This window comes from Lissotriton vulgaris, chromosome 3_1 (genome assembly GCF_964263255.1).
Source record: "Lissotriton vulgaris chromosome 3_1, aLisVul1.2, whole genome shotgun sequence".
In the NCBI taxonomy this organism is placed as follows: Eukaryota; Metazoa; Chordata; class Amphibia; order Caudata; family Salamandridae; genus Lissotriton; species Lissotriton vulgaris.
Window position 1 is genome coordinate 83,643,043 of NC_141689.1, and position 14,923 is coordinate 83,657,965.

General features: G+C 52.5%; 1 protein-coding gene across 1 annotated transcript in view; it reads left to right on the top strand.

The window, feature by feature from the left end:
• NAGK (N-acetylglucosamine kinase) overlaps nt 1-14,923 on the top strand; it is a 196,607-nt gene that overhangs the window by 61,439 nt on the left and 120,245 nt on the right. The window contains exon 2 of the mRNA XM_086960108.1: nt 12,891-12,989. Coding sequence (XP_086816234.1) covers nt 12,930-12,989 — 60 coding nt within the window. The 5' untranslated portion in view covers nt 12,891-12,929. The remainder of the gene's footprint in view (nt 1-12,890; nt 12,990-14,923) is intronic.

Consider the following 14,923-nt stretch of genomic DNA (forward strand, 5'->3'; position numbering starts at 1 on the left):
CCATCGTTGTCTTAGGCTCCATAAGCCCTTCTTTCCAGTGCGTCTGCACCGCCCTCGTCAAGGCTGCATGCAATTAATATCCTCCCCTAGGGAGGTCAAATCTATCCTGCAGCGTCCGGTAGGGTAATAATACTCCATCTTCGTATAGGTCTCCTAATACTTGGAGCCCCGCATCTTCCCAGGTCTGCAATTGCGACCAGTCGCCGCCATGTTGCAAAGCCGTGGCTATTCCCAGCGGGATTTCAGGTGCATAGGGGTGTAGGACTCCTGCCCTGCGTTGCGATCGATTCCAGCACAGCCGAAGTGTTTTTTTCCTCCGTTAATAGATCTTTAAGGTCTAGTTTTTGTTGTAACGCTATAAACGACAGTACGACAGCGTGGTATACCCCTGCCTCTCTGTTGTTCTGGGCCTCTAAATTCTCTTGCAATTTCTTGCGTCAGCACCTGTAGCTGGGCTGCTAAATAGTAAAGTTCAAAGTCCGGGACTGCCAGTCCTCCCTCGGTTTTAAGCCGTATTAGCGTGGCTTGTGCTACCCTGTGCCTCCCTCCACCCCAAAGGAAAGTTACCACTAGCGATTTTAGTGATTTAAATATGGAGCTCGGTATCCATATTGGTAACGTCCTGAAATAATACAAGAGTCGAGGAAGCGCTACCATTTTTAATAGGGCTATGCCGCCTGTCACCGATAGCGGAGGGTGGCCCAAAAGGTCATGCTACTCTTCAAGGCTTGTACTCCCCTACCTATATTGCCCTCCAGCATGTCCGCAGCTCTGTGATAGATATGGGCCCCCAAGTATTTCAGACACGAGGGTTCCCATCGCAATTCCCAATTCGTGGTGGGCTGGGTTGCTCCTCGCCGTACCGGGAACAGGCATGTTTTCGACCAGTTCACCTTTAGGCCCGAGATGTTTCCAAAACCCGTGAGTAAAGTCCCAGCCCCCATCGGTGCCTCGTCAGCATCCTCCAGGTATAGAAGCATATCGTCGGCGTACAACTATATATACTGCTGATCGTCTCTTCCCCTCAAGCCCCCGTAGCAGGTCCCTTCCCGTATCTTTACCGCAAGTGGTTCGACTGCTAACGTAAATAGCAATGGGGAGAGCGAGCATCCCTGCCTCGTGCCCCGCTCAACTGGGTACTGCTCAGATATCAGCGTGTCCCCACTCTTACCCTGGCCACAGCTGACGTGTATAGCACTTTCGTCCATTGTATGAAGTCCGGTCCCAGGCCAAAGCGTCCCAAAACTGTGTTGAACGCCTTATCTATGTCCACTGATAATATCATTGGTTGTTGCGCCGCAGGATGGTCATCCTCCAATAGTCGCACTAGCCTCCTAATGTTTGCGGAGGTATTTCTCGTCGATATGAAACCAGCTTGGTCCTCATGGATCAATGTGGTCATAAAATGTAAGAGTCTGGTCGCCAACACACTACTTAATATTTTGTAGTCAGTGGTCAACATTGACAGCGGTCGACAGGAGGCTGTCTCTGTGCCGTCTCGACCTGGTTTGCAGTGGGATCACCAGCGCTTCTCTCATAGATTGGGGCAACTGTCCTAATTCCTTTGCTTCCCTATAGAGCTCTTGAAGTCTAGGTGCAAGGAGGTCTACATATTTCTCAGAAAATTCTATTGGTAAGCCATCTATGCACAGGGTTTGATAGCGGGCCATGTGTTTGATGGCTCTCCGAATTTCCCAATTCTTCCGCCTGCTCTTTATCTACTTCGGGCAGGTGTAGGTCCTCTAAAAAGGCGTTGATGGAAGGGTCCCCTGCTATTATTGTGCTTTTATACAATTCTTCATAATAGCGCAGAAAGCATTGCAGAATCTCGCTCTGGGTATTGACTATTTTACCATCTTCTGTGCTTAGCGCCAGTATGGGGAGCCTCTTTTGGCAGGGTTGGCCAGCCAGGCCAATAAAGTCCCTGCCTTGTCACCCTCCGCATGAACCCTCGCTGTATAGGCTTTTTTTAAAAAAAAAATTTTTTATTGTGTTTATTATGCAAAAATAAAGGCACATTACAAAGTGCTAAGAGCCATTTGCCTACAACCCATCTCGGGCCGGCAGTGGGCTGCCTCGCCATAACCATGGCGCATACAGATAGCAAACAGAAGGATATACAGATCAAGCTCAGGTCTCAGCAGCAGTGCGGGCCTGGCAGGACTACCCCCGCCTGCCAGTCCTATCTGTGTTGCGGTGTGCACTGTATATATATATATGAACAAAACTGTACATTTTTATCATTTTCTCCCAACCAATACCCCAACCCATGAACCCCCCCCATCCCACAACTGGTCCCCTGTTTGTGCTCCAAGTGTTTGTTAGTGTGCGTCTCTGTGACGTGTTTTGGCTCGTGCCGCATGCTACCTCCCAGCAATCTAGAGGGTGTCTCCTATTGTCTCACACAGCTACGGGTGGGATGTCATCTCCCGCCCAGTGACATACTATAGTGTAGGGAAGAGCCATGACCGAGTCATCCAGGCTCCATGTGAGAGTCACTCTCTTGATCTTCCCCCTCCCCTCCACAGATCCCTCCTCGTCCAGTCTGGAGGTTAGGTAAGTCTGGTATAGTCCCCAGAAGTTCTTGGGTCGACTTCGGGGCGGGAGGAGCTCGCTGTATGTGTCCGCCTGAGTGTTGCAGTACTGCATATCGCCAGTCCACCTCTTCAGTGTCGGTAGGGGGCCCCCTCATCCAGCATAGTGCCACTACCCGTTTTGCAAGGAGCATGCCCATGCTCACCAGCTTTCTCACTGAGACTGGTATCTCCCTTGTGTATCCCATCAGAGCGAGGGCCGGGTCAAGTACTAGGTCCAGCTCCACTATTTTGCTAATTTCTGCAAATACGCAGGCCCAGAACTTCTGAACACCCGGGCACCACCAGGCTAAATGCAGGAAGTCCGCCACTAGGGCATGACACCTCTCGCAGCGTGGCGTGTCCCGCAGGCCGTACCTGTGCAATCGCTCCAGCGTGTGGTACACCCGCTGCAAGCATTTAAAGTGGATCAAGCGGTGCCGCCCGTTCAGGGAAATGCGCCTGGAGGCCGCACAGCAGTACTCCCACATGCCGTCGTCAATTTGGGTCCCTAGATCAGTCTGCCAGGCTAAGCGCACCCTAGTGTAGTGCAGTGCCGTGTGCTCATGGCCTATCCTATAAAGCCTAGAAATCAGCTTCTTCGGGTTCTCAGTGTCTATGACGTATACTAGCTCCGGGACCTCAGGAGGTTCTTCCAAGTCGGGGCCCAACTGATCCAGCAGCGCACTTCTCACCCTATGATACTGGAAGCGTTGAAGCAAGGAGGTACGCTCCCCCCCGTGCGCGAGTTGCTCCCACGTCTTCACCCTGCCCTGCACAAAGAGATCCCCCGTGGTGCGCACTCCTAGTTCGTTGAGGGCCTTGCATACACCAGGTTCCGTCAGTGTTGGGAGCCAGAGCGCCCACTGTATCGGCATGTTGGGTGCATACAGCAGCACCTTGTCTTGACGCTGCAATATAGAATGCCAGGCGTGGTTAGTGGACTGCAGAGAGTCCAGCACGCCCACCCTGCGGTCCATGGGACCGCAGATGGTCGCTGGAAGTGGGGTGGGGTCCGCGAACAGCCGCTCCAGGATCACATGCGGAATGTCCTGGTCGCCATGAATCCAGGTGTGGAGATGGGAGGCCTGCGCAATCCTGTAATAGCGCTCCAGGTCTGGAGCAGCTAGTCCCCCTTGCTCGTAAGGTAATTGTAGCACCTTCCATTGCACTCTAGGTTGCTTTCCAGCCCACGCCAGTCTTATCAGTAATTTGTTCATGGTCGCAAAGAAAGCTTTCGAGAGGACCATCGGGAGATTATTGAAGAGAAACAGAAACCTCGGGAGAACAACCATTTTCATCATAGCAATTCTACCCATCAGCGACAGCGGAAGCTTAATCCAAAGCTCCACGTCGTCTACGAGTTTACTGTAGGCAACCCCGTAGTTCTCCCTCATCATAATGTCAGGATCCGTGTGGAGCATGATGCCCAGATACCTTACCGGTTCTGTGGACCATTGTAGCGGGTAGTCCATCTCGAAAGGTTCGGTGATTGGGGTCAGCGGGAAGGCTACAGATTTTGACCAGTTGACTTTTAGCCCCGAGAGTGCGCCAAACCTAACCACTTCCCTCAAGACAGAAGACAGGTTATTAGCGGGGTCTCTGACGTACAACAGGGTGTCGTCCGCATACGTGGATATGCCAATCTTGTAGGTAGGGTAGTTGATGGCTTCGTAAGAGTGGCATTCCCGAATTGCACACGCCAGTGGTTCCGCCACCAATGCGTATAGTAGCGGGGAGAGGGGGCAGCCCTGCCTCGTGCCTCTGGTGATGGTGATCGGCTTCGAGACCGAGTCCCCGAGTCTGATCCTCGCCGTGGGCATATGGTAAAGCGCGCCCAGGAGTTGGAGGAAGAGCTCCCCCAGCCCCAGCTTCTTTAGGACTTTACGCATGAAGGGCCACTCCACGGAGTCAAAGGCCTTCTCCATGTCGAGGAAGACCGCCATGGCTTTGGTATCATGCCTAGTGTGCTGCATGGCCCCCAGGACAGTACGGATGTTATAAGTGAGGTTTCTAGCTGGGATAAACCCTGCCTGCTCCGGGGCAACTAGCTCCGGGGCCACCAGTGCCAGTCTGGTCGCCAGGACCTTCGCATAAAGCTTAGCGTCCACGTTTAGGAGGGACAGAGGGCGGTATGAACCTGGAAGATCAGGAGGCTTGCCTGGCTTCAATATCGTGACGATGAGTGCCTCTCTCATCGAGGGCGGCATAACGCCGTACTCGCATATCTCGTCGAAGAGGGTGGAGAGGTAAGGCAATAGCTTGTCCTTGTATGCCTTATAGAAGGCCACTGTCAGTCCATCAATCCTGGGCGCACTTTCGGACCTCATGGTGTCCAGCGCGTCTGATATTTCCTCACGGAGTATGGGTGACATCAGGAATTCCCTCTGCCAGTTCTCGAGGAACGGCATTTTGATATAGTCTAAATAGTTGTCAATTTGGTCCTCCACCCCTGTGATCTTGGTGGTGTATAGGTCCTCGTAGAATCTCCGAAACTCCGCTAGAACGTCGTCCTCCGTTGTTACCCTCACCCCCCCTGGAGTTAGCAGTTCCGGGACTGTCTGTCTGCGCCTGGTGCCCTTCATTATCCTAGCTAGCAGTGCTCCGGGTCGTTCTCCCTCTCCATACGTGCGCGCTGTCGCATACTTCCCTAGATGTCTGACCTCCCTGTCTGCTTCCTCGTGGAACTCTTTCAGAAGGGCTTGCAAGGACCCATCCCCGAGCGGCGTGGAGTCCAATAGCTGTCGGCGTTCGCAGTCTGCAATTTGCCCCTCAAGACTCTTAAGCCTGTTTCTAATCGCTTTGTGGACACTGGAGTGTTTCGCCATGACTACCCCCCTGACGTATACTTTTAATGCCTCCCAGACTGTCCCAAAGCTGTCCACCGATCCTACGTTAGTAGCGAAGAAGGTATCTATGTCCTCCCCCAGGTCAGCCCTGAATGCCTCATCCAGTAGTGAATAAGGCGGGAAGCGCCACATGAACGGAGGTATCTTCTGCTTGGGAGTCGACAGTACTAGCAATACTGGGGAGTGGTCTGACAGGGTGCGGGGAAGCACCCTGCAGCCCCTGATCATGGGGAGCAGTGTGTGTGAGGACAGCCAGTAATCTATCCTGGTATGGATGTTATGATACGCGGAGTAGTGTGTGTATCCCCTCTTGTCGCTGTGCCTATCTCTCCAGACGTCCACCAGACCCAGTCGTACCATTTCAGCTTGCATCTGTAGCGCGGCCGCCGCTGGACGCCGGGGGGGGCCCGCCGACCTATCAAGTTCTGCGCTAAATGTGAAGTTGAAGTCTCCCCCCCAAAGCATTCTGTCTGTGGGGCACTCAGCACAGTGGTCCGCTACAGCCACATAGAAGTCAGGGGAGTCATAGTTCGGGCCATAGACGTTCATGACTAGGATGTCGTGACCCTTGCCTACGCACCTGTTCAACACAAACCTTCCTTCCGGGTCCGCTTTCAGTAGTGTGAGGGATAACTTGGATTTCGGATTGACCCATGTGAGTACCCCCCTCGTGTGTGTGGTGAAGCCAGCGTAAGTGGTGTTTCCCTGCAGTCCCCTATGTGTGAGCATCTTACTAGTGTCGGGCAAGTGCGTTTCCTGCAGTAGCGCCAGGTCTATGTGATGTCGGAGTAGGTACTGCAGGACCTTGCGGAGTTTCCGGTAGTCATTTAACCCCCTCACGTTCCAAGTGACGGCCTTGAGGGTCTCTGTATCACTCAGTAAGTCATCGTGTGATGCGTCAGCCATTGTCCTTAAAAGAGCACATCAGTGTCAAATCTCCTATGTGCACCACACCCCACAGCACGTAGCAGCCGCCGACGCCCTCCACTGCATACAACATTTCAGAGCACAGTTTGGACCCCCCCCCGAACATTTCTGAACCCACAACTCTCATCACCCCCCACCTCCCACAGTCAACCAACCCCAACCTGGTGTGACCGAGTTCCCTGAACCCCTCCCCCACACCCGCCTTCAATCCCATTAAAAACACCCCCAACCAGGCTCAAGAAGAGCCGCAGGCACTGTAAGCACTAGGGCAGAGGTAGCCTACAAAGGTACTTTATCGTCTACCGTCCGATCGGTCCTCACGTGCAATGTCCATAAGCTGCTCCTTGCCAGCGCCCCCATATACTAGTGCAGCAACGAGCAGTAAGTGCAGTGTCCTACCGACAATTACAGGCTCCACTATAAACATGGGGGAAAAGGTGTCGTCTCCCAATAAAGCCTTAAGAAGTTTCTCAATGAATAGTTCCATTTTACCCGTTTGGGTCGACTCCGCCACACCCGTGACGCGGATGTTAGACCGCCTGGAGCGCGCCTCCAAGTCTTCCGATTTCTCCTGTATCACCTGGAGTAGCCTCCCAAATTGCTTTCGATCAGCATCCCATTCTGTCTGCGCCTCCTCCGCCTCCGTCAACCTGCGCTCTGCCATGTCCAGCCGCTCCGCATGCTTGTCCACTCTCTCCGTCATCCGGTCCATCCGATACGCCAGGGCGTCTATCTTGGTGCCAATGGCTGACATACCCTCCTGTAGGCCTTTCTCCATTGTGTTGAGCATACCTTTTTATTTCTGCACACAGTCCGGCACTCGGGTCAGCAGCAGCCCCCGGGGACTGGGCAGCCGGAGGCTCCGGCACCTTCTGTCTCTGCTGGTCAAACGTGAGTTTCGACTGCGTCTTGTCCCCCTTGCCCATCGTTCCAGTGGCTGAGTAGGCCAGTGTCCGCAAGCCTTAGAGGTCGATAGCCCCCCAAATGAGCGATGAAGGGTCGCTCCCCGTCCGTAGGCCGGTACCGGGGGTCCGTTGGTCTAGGCTCCCTTTATGTATGGCGTGCTCAGTGGGGCCTATAGGCCAAGATGGCCAGTCGGCGATAGTCCTCACACAGGGTCGGTCAGCCCCAGGACGCCCCGAACCTCCTCAGCGTGCAGTCCTCGTGTCGCGGGCCCTTCGTCCCACAGCAGCCTCTCACTCCCCAAGTTGTGAGCCGCAACTTCAGGCGACCAGGGAGTCCTTACCGGCAGTGTGCAAAGGAGCTTGTGCTAGCGCGGGGCTCCGCCGGCGCCACGTGGGCTCAGCCGATGGCCACCTTTCAAATTCGCCTCACTTCTGGTTCCACTGGGTGCTCCGGCGTAGTTAGCGAGCCCTTCAGGGGCCCTTAGCTGTGTTTGCAGCGTGCAGGTGGCGCCGTGGGAGCCGCCGATCACGGGGCTCGATCAGCGTCTTTTCGCCCGTACCAGGCGGCCGCACGTCGGGTGACGCAACCCGGCTGCGTGTCTCAGGAGAGGCCGGGGATCTTGGCCTGGTCTGGCGTTCTCCGATCGGCGGTGTTGCAGGTGGATCCCGTGCCCGCACCTCGCCCAAATTCTCGTCGGAGGTCCACAGGGGGTAGGGGAGTCAGCCCCCGCCGGAATCAAACCGTGTTCGCCGCTGTTAAAGGATAAGTTACGGATCTTTGGCAACGCTAGCACGGAGCTCCGCTCTTATGCGCCCGCCATAGACGCCGGCTAGCTCCGCCCCCCTCGCTGTATAGGCTTTGTGGTCAAAGCTGCGTAAGCGTTCAACCTCTGCCGCCACTGCCTCCTTAGCCTGTCTTACCTCTTCTTGTAATTCAGGGCGTCCGGGTCTTGTTAGTTCCACCATTCGTAATCTATCATCAGCTATAGTCAGGTAATTTAAGAGCACTTTGCGTACTCCAGCGTGTTTCCCTATACAGATTCCCCCTCATGACCACCTTGAAGGCGTCCCACTCTGTTGCCCTCGTGGCCGTCGAGTTAGCATTCTCCGCAATATAGTTGGTAATCCCATCTTTCAGAGCATCCGAAAAAATCGGGTCATCCAACGTCTCCGGACGCAGCCTCCAGGTGGGTATACGCGAAGTTTCGGTCATCCGATGCAAGCTGACCAACTAAGGTTTATGGTCAGAAATTGTCCTGGTTAGATATTTGGAGTGTACGACGGCTGTTAGCACCGTAGGGGAGCACAGCACCGCGTCCAGTCTGACATGTAGTTCATGCATCCCAGAAAAATGAGTAGTCCCTATCCAGTGGATTTTGTTTACGCCAACCAAGTCCCATCTTGTTTGCCATTCCAGCCTACCCTTGGTCACCCTGTGTATTGGGGAGTCGGCCAATGGGGGATGAGATCTATCTAGCGATACATCCATGATGGAGTTAGTCGCCGCCCAGCACTAGTGGCCCCGCTAGGTATTGCGCCAAGCATCCTGACAGCCGTGTCAAAAAGCCTAGCGCTGGTCAACATTAGGTGCATAAACGCTGCAGAGGGCTATGTCCCTGCCTCTAAGTTTCCCCTTAATAGCCACAATTCTACCTTAATGGTTAATCATCTGACTAGTTAACTGAAACGGGACTCCCGCCCTCACCCAGATAAAAGCTCCTCTAGAAAATGCCAAGTATGTAGTGTTATAAATTTGGCCCCTCCACCTCCGCTGTAGCGCTACACCTTCAGCCCTGGTCAGGTGAGTATCCTGGAGTAGTGCTATGTGTATTCCTCTATGCACTAAATAAGCATGGATTTTATGCCGCCGCGTCATGGTATGAAGCCCTCTCACATTCCAGGTTATACATCTCAAGTCAACAGTGTCACCCATTCTCAAACTGTGGCCTATGCAACACTAGACATGCCCCCATATGTGCGTCGATGACTATCCCTCCCCAACTCACTCCTGAATTCCCCATACCGCCCACCCCCCCCAAGAACAGGACCTAGCAACAGCCACCAAGTTCCCATCAAAACCATAACACAATTCAACACACTTCTAAGCCCAGCAGTAGCCACTGCGGGCATTCCTTAAGGGCAATGAGGGGGAGCCGTGCACCAGGTGGTAGCTACCTTACTTTCACTGTTCTGAACATACCGCTGAGCCCCTTAAAAAGTAGCGCCTCTAAAAGTCCCCCCGCCCCCACATCAGCACTTGTTCACTCAACAATTTTCTCGACTCCTCACCCCAGGAAGTCCATTGTGGCTGTTAGTTCGTAATCCAGTCGGCCCACAAGTCCAGCTACCCCTCATCCAGCATCCCGTCGGCCGTCTCAGGCGTGACCTTCGGCAAACGGTCGCTGTCCGCCTCTGAGTGTTCAGTGTCAGATCGAGCATTTTCTTTTTCCGACTCTGTGCCATCCAGCGACTGAGGCCCCTGCGCATTCGACAGCGTGGATATCGCTGTCAATACATCCCGCGCGCTCCGCTTCCGTCTGTGATGAAGAAGGTCTTCTCAATCCCCGTTGTCTGTTACGAAGTCGTCGCGACTTCCGCGGCGGCAGTCCTCCTGTGGCGGTCTGTAATCTCTGCTCGGTTCCATCCTTCCCAGCTCTGTATAATTCTAGCCAAGCACAGGCGTCGTCTGGGGTGTCAAAGAAGAAAGTTTTGCCATCTACAATGACCTCAGCTTGGCCGGAAATAGGAGAGAGTACTGCAGTCCCTCATTGCGCAGTTCCCTTTTGATGGCCAAAAAAGAGGTGCGACGTCGCTGGGTTTCGTAGGTGTAGTCCGGGAATATATTGACACAGCTATTTTCCACTTGGTAGGGGCCATTTACTCACGCCTTCTGTAGAACCAGATCCTGGTCTCGAAAATGTAATAGCCGAGACACCACTGGCAGCGGAGGCCGTCCCTGCAGGGGTGGTCTGGCTGGCACTCTATGGGCCCGGTCCAAAGTGTAGAAGGTAGATAATCCCTCTGTTGCCACCACAGTTGTTAGCCAAGTCTCAAGGTATTGTACCATGTCCGATCCTTCAATTTTCTCCGGCAGGCCCACTACTCGGATGTTGTTCCGGCGATTGCGCCCTTCGGCGTCCTCTGCTCTTTCTTCCAGCGCAACCACGCGCTCCAGCACGTCAGATGTTTTTGATGTCTTTTTGCAGCGGTTTGATGATCTGCAGCGTTCCCTCCACTGACGTGACCCTGTCAGCCATCTTGCCATGGTCGGCCCTCAACAGGCCCAGTCCCGTAGCCACCTGCGCTATGTCTTGTTGGAGCGCTGTGCGGGTGTCGGTTATTGCCTCCAGAATCTTATCTAGCTGTTGCTGCAAGTGGGGTTCCCGTGCTTGCTCAGACTCCCTCAGTTCTTCGCGGTCTGGTAGGCTCTCCTCCGCCGGTGGTTGAGTGCAGCTCTTATTCCCTTTTAGCTTCCCCATCATCAGGCCCACCCAGCACAATCAGTACTGATCCCCTCTTGTTGGTAGAGCTAACCAACCGTTTTCCAGGAAATGTCCCTTGTCGTCGCTCCCTACGGGCGCGGCCCTCCACCATGTTCTACAAACTATCTAGCAGGGTCTAGTGTCAGGCGCCGGTCGGCATAAGCAGGTAGCGCGTCGCCCTAATTGATACTGGGTGTGGCCACACGTGGGCAAGCACCAGTGGGAATCACCACCTGGATCTCCACTCACCGCTGCTCTGGATGCTCAGCTAGAGTCCTCCTGGGCCCATCAGCCGGAGGATCAGACGGCCGCCATCTTGAATCGTTCCCTAGAGTGTTAGGCCTGATTTGTGCCTGCCCTCGGGTGCAGTCCCTGGTGTCGGCGCTAGACCCCAATATTCGTTTCACCCCAGTGGTTCAGCTGTTCTGTGGTCCTCACAGTACACCCAGCCGTCCTTGCTTCTGGGCCGCTCCTTGGGAGACTGGGCAGTCACGCTCTTCTTGCCTCCACGCTCCTCAATGGGGCCCCATGGCTCCACTTCAATCAGGGCCACTCTGTAATGCCCAACAAGCGCTCCCCGCTCCAGCGGCCGCTCCCTATCTGTCTTCCCCGGCCCACCGGTATCGGTGACCGTGCCTTAGCTGTCCCGCCTTGGCGCTGGCATGCCATGCGTTTCCCGGGTGTGAGCGCAGTACCTCGCGGGGTCAGCGCTGCTGCAGGCAGGTTTCTCCTCCTCTTTGTGCGCGGCGGGGCTTCGGTAGGCCGCAGGCTGGGGCAACAGAGAGAGAGCATGCGTAGTTCTCTGTGGGTTTCATCCGCCCTCTCTCCCACGATCGGTAGAGCGCTGTCGCCGCCCCTCCTCCGCCGCTTGGTCATGCGGCTCTCCGGGTGGGCCCTATCGCCGGTGTTGGATGAACGGGAGCTTCTTGTGCCCCGGGCCGTCCTTCCTGCGATGTTGTCCAGGGCGTCAGGCCGCATAGTATGGACGCCATTTTGGGGCCATCTCTCGCGGCGCACCGGCCAGCCTGCGAGCTCACTTTTGCGGGCCTTCCGAGTCGCCACCACCCTCGATCTGCAATCACGAGGGGAGGCCTCCGTTTCCCCCATCACCGTGGGTGAGGTGGGGGTCTCGAGGTTCAGTCGATCAGGATTAATACGGGGTGGATTGAGGAGCTCTCCGCTTAGGCAGCCACCATCATTGGCTGCAAGCCACGCCCCCCTCAGATGTTAGTGTCATTAATTTCTTTTTCCAAAATCATTATATCCTCTCTCATCTTCTTTTTTTACTTTGCGCTCTGAATTCAGTATTAAGATATCCATCATTTTATATGATGGTGCGTATAATCCCTCCCTCCACTCTCCTAGAAGATCTGGATCTAAATCCTCATAGTTGGGGGAAGATAAGGATACGCAACCCGTGGGGATTCCCTTATTCTCAAGATATGTCTTCAGAGTAGCATCGTCCCACCATTTGGTGAGTTCCTGTTTCTTCAATTTTTCTAAGCATATAAACTTGCTCTTCAAACCCTTGTTCTTAGATGGTTTGTGTAGATTGTACTACACTACTTTCACATTTACCAAAGAGGTCTCCTATTATCTCCTATCTGTTGTCATCAAAATCCATTATAAACTAGTGAATAATGCCAATGTACAGGCAGTGCCAGGAAGCCCAAAATGTACACAAAGCTCAACACACATGGAGGGGGGTCAAGGCAAAAGTCCTGCACCAGTCAATGTACCTTATCTAGGCTCTATTTCACATCTTGAGATTGGTTCAAAGGGCCTGGGGCATGACCTCCATATGCTCCAAGGAAATGACATACAAGTCTCCAGCACTCCAATAAGTAAACTGAGTAAAGATTGTTAGTTAACCATAGTCGCATGTTCCTCAGTTTTTATTTACTTAAATGCAGTATGTAGCTACTTCGTTTTATTATGGAAAAAAACGTAAAACGCTTTCTGGTGAGACCATTATGAAATATTTCACTGATAAGCTCTGATATCTTTGACAAGCGCACCTGCCTGTGGAGATCAAGCAAGCTCTCCATGTGTTTTCATGTTTTGGGGGAAGTGTGGGGTAAAATGTTTTAAATTGTTATTGTGAGATTAATGTTTTTTTTTCTCTCTTGCTTTGACTTTGTCTCCTTCCTCCAGCTGGTTGGGACCGATAAGTGCTTGTCAACTATCAATGAAATGGTCACGGAGGCAAAAGAGCAGGCTGGGCTGGACCCTCACATTCCCCTTAAATCACTGGTGAGAAAATTGTTCTGTACTTCTCACACAGGTAGACTTTGACTCTCACAATATCTTATTGCCGATCTCCTCTTTATACCAATCTAAAGGCATGCTCTTCACTTTTACCTATATTAGCCGATGTATCATGTTTCCTTGTAGGTGTACAGGATTTCACATGAGCTGCTGGGCTTCCATACACCCACTTTTGTGGAGTTAAGAAAACATAAGAGAGCTTAAAAGAGTTTGACTGAGTAATTTGGCCTCTAGTTCTGATTGCGGGTATACTTGATTTTGCCTCTCAAAACAGCAGAGTGGTAGAGTTTGCAAGGGTACGGACATTCCCTCTTATGAAGAAAACGCACAGACAAATCTCATACAGATTTTAATTGGAATGAAAAAAAAAAACATTCATAATCAAAAGATGGGTGATATGTACTTCCAAAGACTAAAACATTTCTGAGACTTGAAAAAGGGTTAAAAATGTGAATATGTATCACCATCCCTGTGGAAAACTAGTATGTGAGAGACTAGGAAGTGAGCGAGTAAAGGGAATTCACTAAGAAGAGACCGTGAACATAATCCACATGAGGCTGTTTCTTGTATTAACCCCTTCGATGCTCATGACGAGCTCAGCTCGTCATGAGGCACGGTTGAGCTGTGCTGATGACGAGCTGAGCTCGTCATGAACAATGGGGATCATCAATAGTCAGCACAGGAGGGGAAAAGCCATAGCAGCCAAGAGGTTAAACTTGTTGTGTAAACTCATTTTTTTGGTCTAATATTCAGCTTGTTTTAACACATTTACACTTTTAGGGATGTTGGGGTACTTGTGAAGAGCGTGAAAGTCACCTCAACGAATGCCTCAACAACCACCAACTGTTTACTGGAGTTTTTCAATGCTCCCTGAACCTGACCCTCTTTAAGGCGTACATGATACCTCTAGCCAGCAACATTCGCTCTCACGATATCCGCGTCCTCTCCTGCGCGATGACATACAACTCATTCTCTCCCTCACGTACAAAACACCCAGTACCAGGGTCAAGTTCAATGTCTGCATGACATAAATCGCCCACTGGATGTATAAAGCTGAACACCGACAAGATCCAAATTGTGATCCTCAGGAAGCGCACATCACAGTGGGACTCTACGTGATGGCCACCAGAGCTAGGACTGACACCCACCCCCACTTCAACAACCTCTGGGTAATCATCAACAGGAAACTCGACATAACAGTCCAAGTCAATGCCGTCCCCACCTCATGCTTCTAAACCCTTAAGATGCTGAGGAAGATTTCCAAATGGCTCCCAATCAGCATTTGTAATACCATCCTGTACCTCCTTGTCACAAGCAAGCAGGAATATGAGAACACTCTCTTTGCCGAGATCAACAAAAACTTATCAGAGAGCTGGAGACCATTCAGAACTCAGCTGCCAGAATCGCTCTCGATCTCCCATGCCACACTCGCTTAACACCGCACCTGAAGGAGCTCCACTGGCTCCCCATTCACAGACAAGCACAATTCAAACTCCTCACCCACACTTTCAAGGCAATTCATAACACTGGACTAGCATACCTCAACAATTACATCTGCTTTTACAAACCTTCCAGACACCTCCCCTTGTCCAAACTACTACTTGCACAAATTCCACTCATGTGGAAAACCAGATCTGGTGGGGAGCCTTCTCCTACATCTCTACCAAAACATGGAATGACCTAACCTTCCTTTACACATAAGAGCCTGGTCCTCACTTCGTGAATTTCGCAAAAAGCGGAAGACCTGGCTTTTCGAGTAGTCCCACTAGGCCCTAGTTGTGCCTAGACTCAAACCTGCTCAGCTCAAGGATACCCTCCTGGGTGATGGTGCGCTCTAGAGATCTGCGTAACATTTGACCAGGGTCAGGATCATCCGCTGTGGGGTAGTGAGGAAGTTGAGTTTAGAAAACATAATTTCG